The sequence below is a fragment of the Brachyistius frenatus genome, unplaced genomic scaffold, assembly GCF_029030835.1.
Source record: "Brachyistius frenatus isolate BFR_SWC_R1_liver_20210118 unplaced genomic scaffold, ASM2903083v1 Contig_333, whole genome shotgun sequence".
NCBI lineage: Eukaryota > Metazoa > Chordata > Actinopteri > Embiotocidae > Brachyistius > Brachyistius frenatus.
Genome location: NW_027210932.1, coordinates 207,663 through 229,361, shown reverse-complemented (window position 1 = coordinate 229,361; position 21,699 = coordinate 207,663). Strand labels below are relative to the sequence as shown.

The 21,699-nt window shown below is 43.4% G+C and overlaps 1 protein-coding gene across 1 annotated transcript in view; it reads right to left on the bottom strand.

The window, feature by feature from the left end:
* adam19a (ADAM metallopeptidase domain 19a) overlaps positions 1-18,181 on the bottom strand; it is a gene marked incomplete at its 3' end in the record, with an annotated part of 96,577 nt that extends 78,396 nt beyond the window's left edge. The window contains exons 1-2 of the mRNA XM_069723533.1: positions 18,007-18,181; positions 4,871-4,950 (exon numbers count right to left, since the gene is read on the bottom strand). Of these exons, the coding sequence (XP_069579634.1) occupies positions 4,871-4,950; positions 18,007-18,136 (210 nt within the window). The remainder of the gene's footprint in view (positions 1-4,870; positions 4,951-18,006) is intronic.
* Positions 18,182-21,699: the final 3,518 nt, after the last annotated feature.

The window sequence follows — 21,699 nt, the reverse complement described above, 5'->3', positions numbered from 1 at the left end:
ATGGGCTGGACTCCCGCCCGGAGATCACAATGAAAATGATGCTGGATGGACTGGCGACATATTTAAACCACAGACTGATCGATACTGATCCACTTATCTGATGGAAGACTTCCTTTCTGCCTTTTAATTTGCAGTGTTTCATCCTTCTGAGCATCATCGCTGTGACCGTGTGATGTGAATGCAAAAAGCTCCTGTGAACAAACCCTCAGCGAGCCACCCGCCGTCCATACATGTGTGCACCTCCTAATCTTGCCAGGGTGAATGTCACAGCCATCTCCAGCGCTGGCGAGGTGAGAGATAATCTAATCACAAGGCAGACAGAAAGTAGAGATACAGAGAGGACGGCGAGATAAAAAAGAAGCGAGGCGGAGGAGAAACAGAGTCTCTGACCTCCAATAACTGAAGGACGAGTCGGAGCGACGACAACGAACAGGGATGACGGATCCTCCGACAGCGAGCTGCTGCTGGAGGAGAAACAGAAGGAGGAGGGAGGAGGAGAGCAGACCATGATGTCCTCTTAATGAGGAGGTCACAGCTTACGGGTGATTTTCATTCTGCACCTGCAATTAGTAAGAAACTCTGAATTAGGTTACAGCTATCGGTGGGCGGGACGTAGTATCGTCAGGTCTCCAATCAGATCGGTCAGATCCACCGCTGGCTCCTCCCCCAGCTCGTCCAAATATGGTCACTTCCTGCTCCAAACCGCTCCGAACTAGCAAAGATGGTGACGGACAGAATCTGAACTGGAGGATTCATAACGTTCACAAACCAACGATGACATCACTGATGGATGATGACATCGCTGCTGGTTGATGACGTCACTGCTGGTTGATGGTTGGACTCAACGCTGTTGTGAAACTGTCAAAAACATTTTCACCGTGTAAAAGTGTCTTAGAAATGTTTTTTGGTTGGTTCCCCCCCGACTGGTCTCTCCTGTACCGACACTAACCCTTCTCAGTTCCTCTGATTCTACCGAAGGGTGCAGGGCTAGCATCGATATCCAGTCGTCTGCATGCCGGTGAGCACCAGGACTCCGGTGTGGAGATGAATGAATCATTGTGTTCTGCTATGTTTCTCAGCAGGGCTCCGCTCTCCTGTTATCGTCAGCATTAGGATGCATGAAAGGCAGTCGGACGCCTCCAGTGATCACCATCAATTATAAAGTGCCCTTCTGGGGAGCCGGCGTGAACCGTCAGCCAGCCATCAACAGGAAGATGAGCTGAAACAGGCCTGATATACCGCTGGAGTTAGGAGCTTTCAGGTTTCACTTTAAACCCTCAGCTCCATCATTTCACGGTCAGACCGGCAATTACAAAACAGGACTGAAAAGCAGAAGAGAAAAACTAAATTTCTCTCCAAAAAAAGCCTCAGTTGTAAGAGCGGGTCAGCTGGCTTCATCAGGGCCGTCTGAGGACGGCACTCATCTGCTTTACAATATAAAACAGATTCTGATTGGACAGACAGCACATATCTAAAGTCCTGATGGAGCAGGCCGAACAGAGTCAACGTGGAAAAGATTCAGATAACTCCCAAAAATATGATACTGTACAACACAACAAGGAAACAGGAAACATCTGAGTGGTTTTACATGGAACTAAACAATCCTTGTGTAACTCCCTTATACAACATGTTTCACAGGAGATTACATAACATCCATATTAATAACTGATGACCTGTAAACTCAAACACGGAGACTACTTATCGATGGAGTTGTTGCCTAAAAAAAGTCTCAACAGCAGGTTGGAAACACTCAAACCGAAGCTTCAAAAAGGCAAACTCATACCGAATATACAAACTGGCTGGTGAAAGTCGTTACCTTGACAACGGCAGGGCAACAAACCTCAATACAACCAGAATATCCGAAGCAACAACAACAGAAAACTATCAAATTCACCCCATCTTATTATTATTTTGTCTTTATTAAATCATCATAGTGGCGACATGACAGGACATGAAGGGGTCGGACTTGAACCAGCAACCGACTGATGATCTGCTCCAAATCCCCTCAAGCAGAATAGCCCTGTAACACCAGGATGTTCTACTACATCTGCAGTCTGCAGGCCAGTATGCTGCTCTGGCTGTTCTGACCTACAATCCTTTGCAGCGGAAGATACGTCACCTCGACTGACCCGGCAAGACAGTTGGTGGCACTAAAGCTCCGCCCACAAAAGGTAGAAATTGCATCATTTTTCTTTTTACTTCAAGTCATAAATCTCAGAAAAAGGCATTAATGTGACCAGATCCATATCGTGAAAAACAAATATTGTGTTCATTCTGTCATGTATTGGTGTTCTTTCATGTTGAAATATATTTGCATGGCTTGCATCTTCAACAGTAGTTTAACTTTAAGCTGATTCCACTGATTCCAGCTTACCGGTTCGTCCTCTCGGGTTCTGACAGCTGTTTGCTGACTGCACGGCGGGTCTGAGTTATGTTCTTGGCGTCGGGATTTGCAAGATATGAAGGCGCTGTCAGGATTACATTACGATTTCATGGTAATGCTGCTCCACCGAGCCGTTCGTCTCCTGCGCTCCACCTGATGGAGGTTTTTAAGGACATCTCTACAAACTAAGCCTGGTGTTGTGCTGGTGGGGTTGGTGATCACTTTGGAAAATGCTGTGCTAAGTTCAAACTGCCTGTTCTGCTGTGGACTCATCATGTTTCCAAAGGGCACGCAGCGTTGAATGTGATCATCTGGCTCCCTTTATGTCTACAGTGCATCCAGAAAGTATTCACAGCGCTTCATTTTTTACACATTTTGTTATGTTACAGCTTTATTCCAAAATGGATTAAATTCATTTTTTTCCTCAAAATTCTACACACAATATCCCATAATGACAACGTGAAAATAGTTTGTTTAAAATTTTTGCAAATCTATTAAAAATAAAGAATGAAAATATAACACGTACATAAGTATGCACAGCCTTTGCTCAATACTTTGTTGAAGCACCTTTGGCAGAAATTACAGCCTCAAGTCTTTTTGAGTATGATGCTACAAGCTTGGCTCCTATTCTTGGGCAGTTTCTCCCGTTCTTCTTTGCAGGACCTCTGAAGCTCCATCAAGTTGGATGGGGAGCGTCGGTGCACAGACATCTTCAGATCTCTCCAGAGATGTTCAATCGGGTTCAAGTCTGGGCTCTGCCTGGGACACTCAAAGACATTCAGAGTTGTCCCGAAGACACTCCTTTGTTATCTTGGCTGTGTGCTTCGGGTCGTTGTCCTGTTGGAAGATGAACCTTCGCCCAGTCTGAGGTCCAGAGCGCTCTGGAGAAGGTTTTCATCAAGGATGTCTCTGTACATCGCTGCATTCATCTTTCCCTCCATCCTGACTAGTCTCCCAGTTCCTGCTGCTGAAAAACATCCCCACAGCATGATGCTGACACCACCATGCTTCACTGTAGAGATGGTGTTGGCCAGGTGATGAGCGGTGCCTGGTTTCCTCCAGACATGACGCTTGGCATTCAGGCCAAAGAATTCAATCTTTGTTTCATCAGACCAGAGAATTTAGTTTCTCCTGGTCTGACAGTCCTTCAGGTGCCTTTTGGTAAACTCCAGGTGGGCTGTCATGAGCCTTTTACTGAGGAGTGTCTTCCGTCCGTCCACTCTACCATACAGGCCTGCTTGGTGGAGTGCTGCAGAGATGGTTGTCCTTCTGGAAGGTTCTCCTCTCTTCACAGAGCAACGTTGGAGCTCTGTCAGAGTGACCATCGGGTTCTTGGTCACCTCCCTGACTAAGGCCCTTCTCCCCCGATCGCTCAGTTTGGCCGGGCGGCCGACTCTAGGAAGAGTCCTGGTGGTTCAAACTTCTTCCATTTACAGATGATGGAGGCCACTGTGCTCATTGGGACCTTCAATGCTGCAGAAATGTTTCTGTACTCTTCCCCAGATCTGAGCCTCCATACAATCCTGTCTCAGAGGTCTACAGATGATTCTTTGGACTTCATGTCTTGGTTTGTGCTCTGACATGTCCACTGTGGGACCTTATATAGACGGTGTGTGTCTTTCCAAATCATGTCCAATCAACTGAATTTACCAGGTGGACTCCAATCAAGTTGTAGAAACATCTCATGATGATCAGTGGAAACAGGAAACACCTGAGCTCAATTTTGAGTGTAATGGCAAAGGCTGTGAATACCTATGTACATGGGATTTTTTTTTTTTTTTTTTTTTAATTTTTAATAGATTTGCAAAAATTTCAAAAAAATGTATTTCACGTTGTCATTATGGGATATCATGTGGAGAATGTTGAGGGAAAAAATTAATTTAATCCATTTTGGAATAAGGCTGTAATATAACAATGTGGAAAAAGTGAAGCGCTGTGAATACTTTCCGGATGCACTGTATGTAGAGCTGCTGGTGGTGGTGGTGGTGGTGGAGGGGGGGGAGGGGGGGGGAGGGGAGGCAGTAAAACAGCCTCTGTATCAATAATCACAGAAGACCAGCTGTCCTTCATTCAGCCACAAAACCAGACAAGCTTTAAAGAAAACCAGTTCAAACCAGAGACGTCTAACAGATGAAGTCATGATGTGTTCAGACACGTGTTCAGACATGTTCAGACAGATGTTCAGACACGTGTTCAGACATGTTCAGACAGATGTTCAGACACGTGTTCAGACACGTGTTCAGACATCAGACATCAGTATTGATCCCTGCTTTAGATTTTTGCCCCCAAAGTCACAACTTTACACTTCAGCTCCTCCCTCTGCTGCTGAATGTAAAAACCGCTGCAGGCTGTTACCATAACAACCAGGTATACAGGCCTGATCACAAACAGGTAAACCATTGGCTGAAGTTGTGTTGTGATGGTGTGTGTGTGTGTGTGTGTGTGTGTGTGTGTGAAGGTCGGTGAAAGGCTGATGAGGTGTCTGACCTGCGTGGCGGTCTCGGCGTCCCTCCTGGTCCGACCCTGAGAGATCCACCGGGCCGTCACCGTCCGTCCTCCGCGCAGCCCTGAAGGACACCAAGCAGGAGGACATTAATATGATGTGTTTACAGACACACGGTCAAACTGCTTCAGGGTGTCATGACACAATGTTATTGAGAGAAAACAAATGAAATACTCATGAAAGCTTCAGGAGTGTTCAGTAACATGGCAGCTGTTTGGATGTGAGCTGTCCGTGTTTTACAGCGCAGCCGTGACGACACATCAAAAATGAATTTCAGTCATTTTATTTTAATATTTGGCTTGTGGAGCTTCAGGGAGAAGGAACAGCATCATAACATCACAGTGAAAGGACACATGTCTTCTGACTGAGGCAGTGATTAACTGAAGGCTGGATGAGATGCAGGAGGACCGGTCCGGTCTGGTCCGGTTCAGTAGCTCATTGTATGTTCAATATTCCAGCAGCACATCTCTGACTGAATGACCAATCACAATCAGGTGCTGATTAGTTCATACAAAACTGAAGTCAGTTTGAAAACCAAACTCCTGCAGGTGAAGGAGTTTATTTCTGTAGAACATTTCAACAAGAAGGAAATTCAAAGTGCTTCACAAAAAAACATTAAAAGCATCAAAACATCAAGCAAAAGAAAAGGACATTTAAACACAATAAAGAACAGTGATTAAAACAGTAAGCAAGCTAAAAAAAAAAATAGGATAAAAAATAAAAGTGAAGTTTAAGACATAAAATAAAGTAGTAAAATACAGTAATGCAAGAAATGTATCAATATCCTGAAATCTGGTTAAGTGAAAGACAGCAAACAGAAACTCCTGCAGGTCCTTTACACAACGATTAGACTCATGAAGACATATCCTGATGTGTTCTTCTCCACAGATATAGAAGGACACTTTGACTGGTTCCTAAACAATAGTTATTAGTATAAATGTTAAAAATACATTTTAACAAAAAGAAAATAAGATTGCACAGGACTTTTGGTTTTAATGTAGTTTAGAGAAGTATAAACCTGGAGCTCCAATTTAATATGTGGCTACATGAGACAAGAAAAAGTCATTTTAAAAAGTCCCACTTAGCGGACGGACAAACGTTTGAAGCCAGAGGAGTTTTTCTCTTCTTTGGAAATGTTTGTGTCTTTTCTGTAGTTGGTAAAAGCTCCATGATGCTCCTCAGCTCGTCTGCTGCTGCAGAGCAGGAAGCCAGCGGCAGCGTGGAGTCTCTGAACAGCTGCAGACACGACAACCTCAGAGGCTCCAGAAAACCAAAGCAGCACAGGTACAGATGATCAGGGATGTTCATCTATTAACTGCCATTAATAATTTAATCCACTGGAAGTATATTAATCACTCAAGTCCAAACTTTCTGTTTGAAAAAATAAAACATCCCCAAATGTAATTATTAATAGCACCATTATAAGCCCATTATGAACAACCTTATTCTCTATGGATGAGGGGCAGCTGGGAGAACTTTGAATTATAATAACTGTCTCTGTTATCTTCACCACGGTGGGATTGTGGAATGAAAAGCAGGAAATAATAATAACGATAATACTGAACCTGTTCTCAACATTATGGACTGAAAGTCTGATGCAAAAGAAACGCAGCTTTTCCGCCTGCTGGCAGGTGATCTGACGTTAAACCTCCGGGATGCTGATGATATGAAATGAGGCAGAAGATGATGAAGTGAATCGCTGATAACACCAACAGGAGCGTCGCCTGAGACACAATGATCTGAACTGCTCTCATGTATCGCAGCATTAGAAATGTTAATATCTATCTGGTTTTTATAAATGTGAGAGAAGCTCAGGTCTATGGTTCCTTTATAAAAACACTGATCTGCCCCCCTGCTGATAGAAGCAGCTCCATCTTCATAAAAGCTGATTAAAAACTGAAAGTAAAGAATGGCACCATCATTGGAAAACTATTATTTTTCTTGGTTCTGATCCGAGTCGATGCACCAGAGCAGATCTCTACAGGATGACTACATTAGCTCGGATGAATCATGAAGCTCACTTCAATTTGACAAAAAGTCTTCTCTGGACGTTGAATGTGAAAGAGAGCGATTCATACACGTCGGGCCGGGCCGGATACGCGTTCCATCACGGATAGCATTACGTCGTCACTGTTATAATCTACCAGAACCCAGCACACAGACGGCTTTTTTAGAAGTTTCATTTCAACTGTGGGGAACATTAAACTGATCTAATCTGGAAGACAGAACAAGGTGCAACATAAAGCTGCAGTGTAATGGACTTTTAAAGACTTCAGTCTGCAGTCTATCAAGCACTGAATCAAGCACGCTCACGGCAGCACACGGTCGGCCACCCACAGCAGACGGAAGCACAACACGGTTTAGTGTTAATCTCCATATCCGTGTTTATCAAATGAATAACAGAAAAAGGTTTTAAAACCAGGATCCACCTAGAAAACATCCTGGAAATGAGATGAACTAACTGAGTTTACTTTCCTAAAGACAGTCAAGACAATTAAAGCTCAAACATGGTTAATACCAACACAAGCAGCATGTTTCGTATTTCTTAATTATGACCAATTATGGATCAAAAAGGCTTTTTGTGACCGCTGGTAATGTGCTGTGATGTCACCGCGGACCTGAAGCTGGACCAGAGAAACATCAGCTTTGTATCAAACTCTGTAAACGGTCAACAGAGACCCTTGAAATGCTTCAGAAAGTTCTGATGACATCACGTTTCAAGAGGGGCGGGGCTTCAGGGTCCAAGACCGAAATAGGCGCGTCAGGTCAGGAGACACCAGCTGGGTTTTCTTTGTGTAAGAGTGAGTAGGAGTGAGTCGGAGGCTGTAAGAGTGTGTAGGAGTGAGTAGGAGTGTGTGGGAAGGTGTAGGAGTGAGTAGGAGGGTGTAGGAGTGAGTAGGAGGGAGTAGGAGGGTGTAGGAGTGAGTAAGAGGGTGTAGGAGTGTGTAGGAGTGAGTAGGAGGGTGTAGGAGTGAGTAGGAGGGTGTAGGAGTGTGTAGGAGTGAGTAGGAGGGTGTAGGAGTGTGTGGGAGTGAGTAGGAGTGTGTGGGAGGGTGTAGGAGTAGGAGTGAGTAGGAGTGAGTAATAGGGTGTAGGAGTGAATAAGAGGGTGTAGGAGTGTGTAGGAGTGAGTATGAGGGTGTAGGAGTGTGTAGGAGTGAGTAAGAGGGTGTAGGAGTGTGTAGGAGTGAGTAGGAGGGTGTAGGAGTGTGTGGGAGTGAGTAGGAGTGTGTGGGAGGGTGTAGGAGTAGGAGTGAGTAGGAGTGAGTAATAGGGTGTAGGAGTGAATAAGAGGGTGTAGGAGTGTGTAGGAGTGAGTATGAGGGTGTAGGAGTGAGTAAGAGGGTGTAGGAGTGAGTAGGAGTGTGTAGGAGGGTGTAGGAGGGTAACATTTCTGTGACATTTGAGGATTTCAGAAAAGGGGGAAGAAAAACAATGAGTTGAGCAGTGGAGGGGAACGTTCTGTTTTCTCTGCAGGGACACGTTCATGGTGAAGTTTCACGTCCTCATTCAAACCATCAGAACGCGATGTTCAGTTGACCAATCAGATGTCTGGGTTGTTTGATGTTCAGTTGACCAATCAGATGTCTGGGTTGTTTGATGTTCAGTTGACCAATCAGATGTCTGGGTTGTTTGATGTTCAGTTGACCAATCAGATGTCTGGGTTGTTTGATGTTCAGGTGACCAATCAGATGTCTGGGTTGTTTGATGTTCAGGTGACCAATCAGATGTCTGGGTTGTTTGATGTTCAGGTGACCAATCAGATGTCTGGGTTGTTTGATGTTCAGGTGACCAATCAGATGTCTGGGTTGTTTGATGTTCAGGTGACCAATCAGATGTCTGGGTTGTTTGATGGTAAATAACAGCGTCTCCTGTGTCTTTCTGTTCACATTCTGCACATTGTGGTTGTTTCGAGTGCAGCGCTGCATGAATACTACGATTTAATTGAAATTCAACATTTGAAAATGTACTTGAGCTCCACTCTACCCCCCCCCCCCAGCCTCCCTCCCCCACCCTGAGCCCCCACCTCTGCATACAGGCCGGAGAATAAGGATGCCCAGTCATTCCACTTGAGTTTATATGGAAAACGATGGTTGCTGCAGCGTTCCCCCGGAGCACATTAAAGTAGTGATAGCAGAGACACCGTATTGATCCGAGATGGAAAAAGGAGCTTTGTTCAGAGAGCTTTTCACACACTGCTGCTTGTTTTTGATCTGTAGTGAAGGAAACTTCATGTGAATCTCAGAACAAACTCCTGACGAGCTCACAGCCTTTTTCACTTGTTTCCAGCTTTGAACTCATCAGAACATTTTCACATCTCACTCAGTCTTTGGTTCCATTTTTCTAACCGGGTCAGGAGACAGAAAACACAAAACATCTGTATTCAATATTCAAAACCAACAAGTGACACATCGGTCTGCAGCGTCCATCGTCCACTCTGCAGAACGCATTAAGGCCGGCTAATAGCTGGAGCAGAGGCATTAGAGGTTGGAGGGGATGAGGCTCTCCATTACCCCCCCACCCCCCACCCCGAATGATGGACAGAGGCTCGATGAGGCTGCAGGGCGCTTAATAAACACCAACCTCGGAGTTAACAAATCACTGCTGCTCTCTGCTCCTCTCCTCCTCCACAGACTCTCCGCTGAAACTCTCCAATCACAGAACGGCTGCGAGTGTCCGTCATGTCTGAGCTCGGAGAGAGCAGAGAGATGGATGGGTGGCTGAATGGAGGAGGACCAGGAGAAGCTGCTCCTCCGACCAGGAACCTAAACCACATTCCCCAGTTTGTCAGAGAGCTCATTGGATACACCGTCTTATCCGCCCGCTCACACACTAACCTGCAGGCATCAGAACTGAGACCAGCTCTCTGTGCTAAACGATGCTTTCATGTCCTCCTCCCTCCTCCCTCCTCCCACCTGTTACAGCTCTGCCAGCGCTGCTGGATGCTTTTACGAGTGCCCGAGTGTCTTCGAAGTGTCACAGCTCTCCGACCTCGACAACCAGTCGGAGGAACGAGGAGTTGGACAGTTTGAGAAGCAGCTGACCGAACAAAATCTATTTCCGTTTAAGAAAGTGTTGTAACTCTCCACACCGAGTTTCTCTGCTCCTCGACAAGTTGGAAGAAGCTCAAAATCTCGTGATGGAAAAGTGCCGAGAGGTGAAGCTCAGCTCCCCGAAGCACAGCACACTAGAGTTCAAATCGAAGAGCGCTGCTGTGAACTCAGTTTAAAGTCAAACACGGAGAGAATCGAAGCGATCTGACAAACTCCATCTGATCCAATCCACCTTGGACCGAGTCGTTAAGGACAGCGAGCCACTGATCAGGGAGGTCTGATATTTACACCCAGTTTGAAGTTAAAAGGGGAACTAAGGTAGAAGTGATTCTTTCATCAGGACGATGGGAGCTCCTCCAGGAGGGCAGCAACACGCACGGTTCATGTACCACACAGGAAGAAACGTTGACTCGTACCAAACAGCAGTGAAATTTCAGCTTTAAATCTGCAGAAACGTACGTTGTCTTTCTCCCTTTTTATCAGCGCCATGTTGTTAGAAGTGTTATCGGTGTTGTTGCTGAGCTGCAGCAGAGCGCTGCATGGTGGCCGGTCGATGGACGGAGAGCAGACACGTCGCAGGAGGGCAGATTACAACTTTTAAGAGTCTGTAGATCCCACTTGGGAAGTGTGTGTGTGTGTGTGTGTGTGTGTGTGTGTGTGTGTGTGTGTGTGTGTGTGTGTGTGTGTGTGTGTGTGTGTGTGTGTGTGTGTGTGTGTGTGTGTGTGTGTGTGTGTGTGTGTGTGTTTGCACCTCCAGTATCACCGTGTTCATTCACCAGGTTTCAACAGGATATTACATTAAAAACTCATTCATATTATTCCAGTCGGTACAGTTCAGTCTCATCTCATCCGGTGGTGATTTGTCTCTTTCTGTACCAAAATTGATATTCATCTTGCATCAGGAAAAAAAAATTATAAGGAAATGATGCAAATCAAATGGAAGCCCACAATTAGAGGTCACATGACACCAGGTGGTCTTTGTTCATCAGGAGCTGTTGACTTTCTGTGAGCTACTTTTACACCAGATGATCCTACTGGATGAATTACCACTTTGAAAAACTAAACAGGATTTTCTTTCCTTTGTCTTCACCTAAATGAACATCTCAAAACATTAATGTACTTTCTGTAGTGGAATATAATACACTATGCAAACTGAGCTTTTAACTGCAATATGGAAATATTGCAGTTCCTGTAAATTAGATGAAACTATACTTAAATGACCCCCATGAGCAAACCGGCCATTGCAGCAGCAGAAAATAGCATCATATAGACAGCAACATGTATTCTAGCAAAGTTCTTTATAAGAGTTCTTTATAACAATCTCACGTCTCTTGGATCCCGTTTTAATTGCTGTAAAGGTTTCGACTCCTTTTCTCCCCCTTCAGCAGGAACCCTCCGAGTCAAACTTCTAACGAGTCCACAACAGAAAACGATTAAGAAAAAGACCCTTTTTCTACGAGCTCATTGTTCTAAGACAGTATTTTTAAGTGTGTGTTCAGCCTGCTGTTTATTCTGAAAGTCCATGTAATTATCTCTGATGTCAAGATGCTTAAACAATAAATTGGTTTCATTCAGGCTTTCAATTTAAGGTGGAAGCTGAACAGTAGACAAAGATAAGAGAACACAGAGTTCAGTGGAAGTCGTGTTCCTTTCAAAAAGCCTAAATTGCATTTATTCTGTGCCACTAGAGGTCGGCTCCAAAAAGCCTCCGGCTCCATAGACTCCCATTCAACTTCTCTCATCAAATCCAAAGTGAATAAAATGTGTCCATCAGTTATCTCGGTGTTGTTAGCTAAAGTCACTCCTTCTTCTTAGTTTTCTGGAGGTCCATCTGAAAATAATCCCTCATTCATTAGAAAAGAAGATTCAAGAAGACCTGTTTTTGGGGGCGTGTCTGTTTGATTGACAGGCCTGTGGTGCAGTCAGGTTACAGCTATCGGTGGGCGGGACGTAGTATCGTCAGGTTTCCGATCAGATCGGTCAGATCCACCGCTGGCTCCTCCCCCAGCTCGTCCAAATATGGTCACTTCCTGCTCCGAACCGCTCCGAACTAGCAAAGATGGTGACGGACAGAATCTGAACTGGAGGATTCATAACGTTCACAAACCAACGATGACATCACTGATGGTTGATGACATCACTGATGGTTGATGATGTCACTGATGGTTGATGATCGGTATGAATGGTAAATGGTCTGTACTTGTATAGTTTTATCACCTTTCGGTCTCAAAGCTCTTTAACATGTTTTTCCATTCACACACTAATGAGACAGATCACCATGCAAGGTGCTGCCATCAGGAGAACATTCACACACCGATGGTTCACTATCAGGAGCATTTTAGGGTTCAGTGTCTTGCTCAAGGACACTTAGGCATGTGGACAGGAGGAGCTGGGGATTGAACCACCAACCTTCTGATTAGTGTGCAACCCACTCCACCGTCTGAGCTGCAGCCTCCCATTGAACACATCCTGTCCAAACAAGCCATCCTTCGGTACCTCTTGTTGGGTCATTCATCACCTCTTCCTCATTTATTTCTGTTAGTTCCTCTCGTCTCCTCCGTTGACCCTCAGGAGATCTGAGCCGACATCCGGAGACAAAGCTGAAGGATTTGCTCTCCCAGTCGGTGAAGCATCTCTGCAAGGTGCAGGAGGGAAACAATGAGCAGCACCATCTCTATCTGTCAGCTGCTCAAGCATTTGAAAGAGAGAGAGGAAAAGAGGAGGAATAACACACAGCAAATACTTTATCTTCTTAAGAAATGATGGTGTGGATCGTCTTCCCGGAGGGAGCGGAGGATAAAGTGGAGCGGGCCAATCAGCTGCTTTATATTATCACCCTATTACATCTTTCCTTGTGCCCTCTCTGACAGCACACACCGAGCGGGTCCCATGGTGGACGCCTGGTCACATGGTGGACGAATCCTGCAGCAAAAACATGAAAAGTTTCCAACGGTGCGACTGCTTCCTTTCAGCTGAGCATCGAGGTCTCGTTGAAGACTCAACGAAGACTCGTTGAGGTCTTGTCGCTGCAGATTTTCGAACATGCCAGAACAGGATCAGAAAGAGTTTTAATCAGTTTTGGGAAACAGGCTGCGGTCCAAACGGACCAGGGCTCCACCAGAGGGTCCGTTAAGGTCCCGTGGGAGCCGAAGGGAGCACAGAAAGAAAAGTCAGCAAGGTCACTGCTTCTCTGCTCAGCAGATTCGTGTTCGCTGTCCAAAAACCACTGATGCTTAAATAGTGCTGCACGCTGGTCCTCTCGGGGCTGCAGTCCAAACACCGAAGTTCTTAGTACACATATACACTGAGCCCAGCACAGAACCACATGATGCTGCTCTATTATCTGTTGTTAAAGGGAAGCTGTTTTCTCCCTTCACCATAAAAGGGTTATAAAGAAGTGCACTTCACTGTCCTGCAGAGAACGACAGCATTAGACTGGAGCAGGAAACTCACCTGCACACCGCCGACCCGAAGCATCACCATAACACATGGAGGATGAATAATGACTGAAGCCCACACAGCCGACCAGAGAGGTGCCGGACGCACTATTTCTGTGGGTGTTGAAACATCAGCCGCGTAATCTTGTTCGATTTCAAACATAATATTCTTCCACAGTCCAACCTCTCGGTCCCGCCGACCGGTTAGAAAACGAGGCGGGTGTGAAAAGGTGAGCTGAGCTTCATTGGGGAACGTATCACTCCTGAAAATGTGCCTATTTAGAGGTCGAGCCACAACATTTCTGCCGACTGTGCAGCCGGCGCCCGCTCGCCTCCCCAGAAACAGCAGCCCACGCTTTCAAGAGCTCTGGAATCCTCCCATCCAGAAACCTCTGGGCTCCGATAGCAGGCGGCGCATGGCAGCAGCGTGGAGCCAGGCCTGGGGCAGGCTGCGCCCGGCGCCGGGTAAATGGGCCGTGGTGAAGGCAGATACTGCAGAGAAAACTGCTGAGCACGACCTCCGTTGAATCCCAGGAGAGCAGAAGTGCATTTGAAGCTTGGGGGGGATTAAAACCTTTTGATGACACATCTGGGATTAATAGAGACTAAAAACTGAGAGGAAAAGGTGCCGAGCATGTTGAAGGGATGAATCCAGCTGACATCAGGGAACGCTGTCAGTCACACCATGATACCGTTCATCAGCCATCAGGTTCAACAGACATTTAATGGACCTAAAGCCAAATCCTTTAAAATTACTCATCCAGTGCAAATCCAACTACAGTTTAAGAATCCAGTTTAGATCTGTGATTATAATAAAGTCTGGACAGTTTGATGTTTCTGAGCTAAGAAGTTGAAATGTTGATTATAAAATCTGACTTCTGACGTTTACACCCACTTTACTAATTACGATCTCCAGATATGGATTTGATGCATAAAATTCACAGAACCATCAACGAGCCACCAGATCTGAATGTTTCAGTTTAAGTGAAGGATGTTTAAGGATCTGCAAAAATTAAAAGTCCTCTCTTGCGTCTGTGAAGGTGACTCAAGATGAACCCTGCTGAGGCGCGTCTATATGCAAACTCCACAGGTGGAACTGAGCCAAAATAAGCAAAATGAATTAAAACTCTTGTCAGTTCTGCTCAGGTAAAACATGCTGCCGCATGAGATGTTCAGCTGAAGACCATTTCAGCAGAACGTCACTTTAACGTCTGGCTGAGACACAAATCAACGGGTACTTAAAGATGAGGTGCGTTGACAGAGCAGCCCATCGAACAGCTTCACTATCTGCTTGGTAATATGACATCTGGCATTAACATGTGTTTACAAACGTTTACCAACGTTTACTTACATTTACTAACGTTTAACAACATTTACCAACATTTACTGATGTTTACCAACGTTTAACAATGTTTAACAAAAACATTTACTAACGTTCACCAACAACGTTTAACAAAAACGTTTACTAACATTTAACAACGTTTAACAAAAACATTTACTAACATTTACCAACGTTTACCAACAACGTTTAACAACAACGTTTAACAAAAACGTTTAACAACATTTACCAACGTTTACCAACATCGCTTACCAACAACGTTTACCGACAACGTTTAACAAAAACATTTAACAAAAACGTTTAACAACATTTACCAACGTTTAACAACATTTACCAAAGTTTACCTACATTTAACAACATTTAACAATGTTTACCTACATTTAACAATGTTTACCTACATTTACCAACGTTTACCTACATTTACCTACGTTTACCAACATTTAACGTTTACCAACGTTTACCAACGTTTACCTACATTTACCTACATTTACCAACATTTAACGTTTACCAACATTTAACAACGTTTACCTACATTTAACGTTTAACAATGTTTACCAATGTTTACCTACATTTACCAATTTTTACCAACATTTAACAACGTTTACCAAAATGTTTACCAACAATTAACATTTACCAACATTTACCAACGTTTACCAACATTTACCAACGTTTAACAACATTTACCAACATTTACCAACGTTTACCTACATTTAACAACGTTTACCTACGTTTAACAACGTTTACCTACGTTTCCAACGTTTACCAACGTTTACCTACGTTTGCCAACGTTTACCAACGTTTAACATTTACCAACATTTACCAACGTTTACCTATGTTTAACAACGTTTACCAGTGTTTACCAACATTTAACAACGTTTACCAACGTTTACCTACGTTTACAACGTTTACCAACATTTACCTACATTTACCTATGTTTAACAACGTTTACCAACGTTTACCAACGTTTACCTACGTTTCCAACGTTTACCAACGTTTACCTACGTTTACCTACGTTTACCAACATTTACCAATGTTTACCAACGTTTATCTACGTTTAACAATGTTTATCTACATTTACCTATGTTTAACAACGTTTATCTACGTTTACCTACGTTTAACAACGTTTACCAACGTTTACCTACGTTTACCAACGTTTACCAACGTTTACCAACGTTTACCTACGTTTATCAACGTTTACCAACTTTTACCAAAGTTTACCAACATTTAACAACGTTTACCAACATTTAACAACGTTTAACAAAATGTTTACCAAAATGTTTACCAAAATGTTTACCAATATTTAACATTTACCAACGTTTAACAAAATGTTTACCAACATTTAACATTTACCAACATTTAACAACGTTTACCAATGTTTACCAAAATGTTTACCAATATTTAACATGTAACGACATTTAACAACATTGACCAACATTTAACATTTAACAACATTTAACAACGTTTAACAAAATGTTTACCAACATTTAACAACGTTTAACAAAATGTTTACCAACATTTAACAACATTTAACAACATTTAACAACGTTTACCAACGTTTAGACGTTTTCAGAGAGTCCAGAGTGACATTTTTCAAAAGAGAATCCTGACCGCCAAGATATTAAATCCTTGATGATATCTAATAGAAAATAAAAAAACTTTAAAAAAAAAAACCGTCACATTTGAAAAGCTGCAGAAAAACCACGTTCATCATTTTCTCTTGAAAAATGACTTTAAAGTGATTTTGTTCACAAACAATTGCTTCAGAGAGGAAAGCGAACATCTATTCATAGCAGGGGTCAAACCTCTCTGCACACTTCAGATTCAAGTGTCGCTGTGCAAATTACTTAACATCTACCAGCTCGGTAGCTGACCTCTGACCTTTAACCTTCAAGACTACCCTGTCAAACCACCCCTGAGGAACTGGGTTCATTAGACGTACTGGTTGCTGCGTTGAAAAGCAAACATGATCAAAACCATTAAATGAAGACATTTCATATCTTATGCTCTACAATGTAAACAGTAAAATATACTGAGACTAACCAGCAGGACCAGCTGGCATTAAAGCACGGGGGGGGGGGGGGCTCCTTTTATTACATATTTAGATTAGGTTTGTGTAGTGTGAAAATTACACACACACTCAGGTTGTTAACTCCATTAACAGTGAAGTCTTTGTGAATGGTGGTTGTTGTTGGGTCTGATGGAGTCGTGGCTCCACATCACCAGACAGACTGAGGATCTTCTCCCTCAGTTTGACCTTTTTCTGTCTGGCTGAGAGAAGAAAGGTACTGAATGCTTTTTAGTGTGGTAAGTTTAAGACTTCATTTCTGGACATTATAAAAACAGTCCAGGACGAAAACTGTAAAACCCAAAGAAACGAGAAGGAAGTCCATAAAAATGTCTTTCAGTGACATAACTGGACAGGAATCTGGGCTCCTGTCTGGGTGTGCTGTACTCCCCGCATTTCTCTGAACTGAGCCTTTTATGGACACCGCACAAAGGGACCGGGTTTGGTTCTGTGGTTCTGTGGTCCGGATCAGACAACTAGTTCTGGACATGTACAATTCAATCGGTCGATGAGCCTAAAGGGATTTTAAACGTTTGTTTCTGAACACGACAAGAAACTGCACTCACTTCTACAATAAACGTTTTGTCGAAGCTGCTTGCGTCGATACGTGCTTAAGTCCAGAAACCGAACCACGTTGAAAAATCGTCCAATTTAATGCTGCCTCGCTCACAGTGAACTATAAAACCACAGGAAACATGCGACCGCTTGTTTTCTAAGACTACTAACGTCTTCGGGACATTTCGGCAAAGACGACACATCTCAGCAGTGTCACGTTAAAGAACGGTCCCCCCTTCTGTCCCCCCTCCGACCTGCCTGAGGAGCGGGCAGCCGGAGGAGCAGCCAGATAAAAGCAGAGATTATGTGGCTGCTCTTCGGCGGGTGTGTTCTGGTGTTTTAGGTGCAGCTTTAGACTGATGCATGAATCCGGCTCTCCGAAAGGTTGGAGGTCATGTGGGCCTTGTTGTCTTCCCCTGATAAGCAATGCGACATTAAATTGGCTGATTTTTAAATTGAATTTGGCGCACAGCCCTCTTCTACATTTCACAGATAATTAAAAAAAAAGTTTGAATTCGGTCACAACACATTTCCCGCTTCACATAAACCTCGTTCACCTGAAACACACGTCTGAAACCCTTCAAATGTGGCTTTTTAAATGAGCTGAAATGCTTCAATACGCAACTGGTAGATGGAAGAAGTTTGACGGCGTGTCCGGTGCGTCCCGTACCTTGTCCTCCGGTGTCTCCGCAGACTCCGTCCAACGGGCCGTTCAGCAACACAACGGAGAGAAAAACGAGCCAACGTCCGCATTGTGCCGGTGAAATCTGGGCATTTTTCTGCCTGTGTTTACTGTACATCCCTGTGTCCCTCGGTACCGTCGGCTGTCCTCCCTTTGGTCGCCGCCGGTCAACTCTGCCTCCCTTTGACGCCGCCGAGCGTCAAACAGGAAAATCAAACACACCACTTCCGGTCCGAACCGTCAAAATAAAACTGACACGAAAGCATCGCGATGGACTGGAAGAGGGGAGCTCGTTACTGAGGAGGTCAAATAAGGTGTCTTTTTCTCTTTTATTTAGATTTATCACTTTAAAAACGTAACGAGTCACTCTGACATATTCAAACATTCAGATTTTACTTTGCTATATTTGTAGGATTGTTGCAAGAGCTTTTTCTTTTTGCTCTACTATTACTGTTTATTATATTTATTTTGTATTTAAAGCAGCCTAATACCCTCAACCGAGGTATAACATGTTCTGCATTTTCAGCAGACTGTTTTCACCTTTTTAATATCGACTCTCTTCATTAAATACATATTCTGACGACATTTATTTTTGACTGATAAAATAAGACTTGTCCAACGAACTGCTGCCCTCTATTGAAAAATGTCATGAGCAGTGTTCATATGAGCAGCTTTAAAAAGCTCCTCTGTAACAGGCTGTAAATCGCTCCACTAATCAAACCTGGCAGCAGCAGAAGAAATAATCTGTTTTTGTATATAGATAATGAATAATGAACTTTTTATTAAATGATTTGAACTAGTAGACGACCAGTTCTCCCCTGAGCTCCTGTCTCTGACTGAGGTTGATCTTAAACCTGCTGCTGACTGGTTTAAACTGGGGTTCGAATCAAATGGAATTAACAACGGTAGCTTTGGTTCTGTGAATAAAAGTGATTTTATGGAAACAGAGTGACATGCAGGAGTTCACAGAACCAAAGTTACTTCCATAACTCCCGTTCTGTTTCATTTCTTCCTGATTACACATTAAACTCAGGATGATTTGTACCGAAGCGTCAGGAGGAACTGATTCCCTCCTGCAGAGGCCTTGAGCTGCTGTCCAGCTGATCTCCCTGCCGACACCCCTCAGCGATGTCCAGGAAGTAGCCACACCCCGTCTACATGTACATGTGAGGTCGACCTGCTCTTTAATAAGCATGTTGGACTTTCTTCAACGATCCGCTGAGACAGTCTTTGTTTAAAGAGTTTGTCTCTGCAGCAAACAAACGTTTCTCCAAACGGTCTCTGCTCCGGCTGGATGTGGAGGTGCATCGTCTCCCAGGACACCAGGACCTCGTCCCCCAGGACCTCGTCCCCCAGGACCTCGTCCCCCAGGACCTCGTCCCCCATCTGATGGTTGAAATAAAAGAGTTGTTGTCTCTTGGATGAGTACATGCTTATCTTTGGGAAAGAGCAAGAAGTGTTTCAGGAAATCAGCAGTTAAACTTACTGTGTGTTCTTGTAACCTCACATTAAAGAGAGTAACCAACTGTTCATCAGACAGCTGACGGAGGACCCGCAGCTGACAGGATGCAGGTCCTCCGTCAGCTGCAGGTCTTCAGCCTCATTGTGAACACTTCAATACCACCACCAACAGTCACTACTAGACGCTTTAGTATCTGCTAAACAGAGTTTTAATTATGATGTTATTTCTAATGGTTGCTCTAAACGTGACTGCAGTCAGAACAAAACACTTGTTGTCCTCAAATAGCACCCCCCCCCCTCCCCGCCTCCTTTCCTGAGACTTTGTAGACTTTTATTTTGAAGTAAAATTCCGCCATCTTCCGGTCGTTTTGTGACCACCTTGAACTTGACGCCATTTGGTGCTCCAGAAAACCAGACATGGATTTTGCTCGTTTTCCCTCCGAATTCTGAGGATCCAAAATAAAAGTCAGAAAGAAACAAAACAAAATTATTCTAAAAAATAACATAAATAATTCTGGTATTATGTTATAGCATAAAAAATTGTTAAGAAACAATTTAACAAGACAATAATCAAATTAATAAATAAAAATTTAAAGTGGTGTGCTCTAGATATGAAGCACATATTTACCGCTGATACATCAGAATACTAATATAACAGGAATATCTGAGAATAACATGCTCCATCAAACACATTTATTTTCATAGCTTTACATAAAGGCTGGAATGAAACAGCTGGTTTTGTCTGCACCTCCCAGAACCTCCCAGCACCTCCCAGCACCTCCTCAGCTCTGATCAACACCTTCATCTTGATGAATTTAAAAGTGTCAGTATTTATGTGACGTAACTGAACAATCGGAGCTATGGAGGATTAATCAGGTCACATCCCTTCAAACTGTCTCTGTGATCAGACTGTACAATCAATCACCGCTGGCCCAATCAATCACACTTCAATCACACTTCAATCACACTTCAATCACACCTTTCCACTGTTGTTTGTTTGTTTCATTTATTTTGTTGCACTGTTGTTTGGTTTAGTTTATTTTATTTTAGTTAAATTTAATATTATTATATTTTTATTTGTATATAAGTTGTATATAATGTGCATTTTAAAATAAAAAAAAATTATATATATATATATATTTTATATTTTTACTACCTCGATTTTACATTCTGTAATTTATTGCTTTGCCCTTCACAAGTCGCTGCTGTAACGACAACAGTTTCACCTTGCGGGATTAATAAAGTACCTATCTATCTATCTATTGAATATTGAAAATCCCTACGATTGATTGGATAAAACCAGCAGACATGAGATCTCAGTCCAACTGGAGGTTTTCAGATGTTGATCAGCTGCAGTGGAAATAAACAGTCTGGACTCACGTGATGACGACCTGACATAGTTACCAATCAGCTGATTCTCCACAGGAGAAGTCCAATCACATCTCAAGGAGGATTCAATCAATCCTGCAGACCGCCGTTTGTTTCCACAGGAAAAAGCTCCAAAAGCTTCCTGAAAAAAAACAGGTTTCATATTTTCTAAATTTGCAAAAAGTCAGTGAGACAGTTTAGTTTTTAGTCCAAAACTAAACAAACACAAGTTTCATTATCTATCAAGGTCACAAACACTCCATCACTTTCTGTGTCTCATTTGGAGCTTGACAGCCAATCAGAAATCAATCAGGACAACTGGTGACCGTGACAACAAGCTGCTTTCACCAGTCGATGACTTCTGAAACAAGATGAGACAAGAAAACAAACTGCCAACAAGTCAGCATCTCCTAGAAGAAACGAGTGGGAGAGGATGAAAACATAACAAACAATAACAAGATACATAACGAGTTTACAGCAAACAAGATATAAAGAAGACAAATGTTCATCATTTCATAAAAGAACAATAATAATGTGCGTTCATTTCTTCTTCACGTGTTTCGGCTGCAGATTGAGTTCGTACGTAGAAGACTTTGAACACTGAGGACTCTTCAGGACTTCTTCAATATTCATTCAAACTCTGAGCTTTACGTCCAGAGCAACACTGAATATAAATATTTTGTGCAACTCCAATTTGATCTTCCTTCATCTCGGAGGTGTTTTTTATGTTCCTCCATCTCTGAGCAGCTCCCTGCTCCCTCTGCTCGGCCTCATCAGCATCCACAGCTTGGACGTCCAGAGAAGAGATCGGTTTCCTCCAGAGGAAGATGATGTCATCGTCTCTCCGTCCCC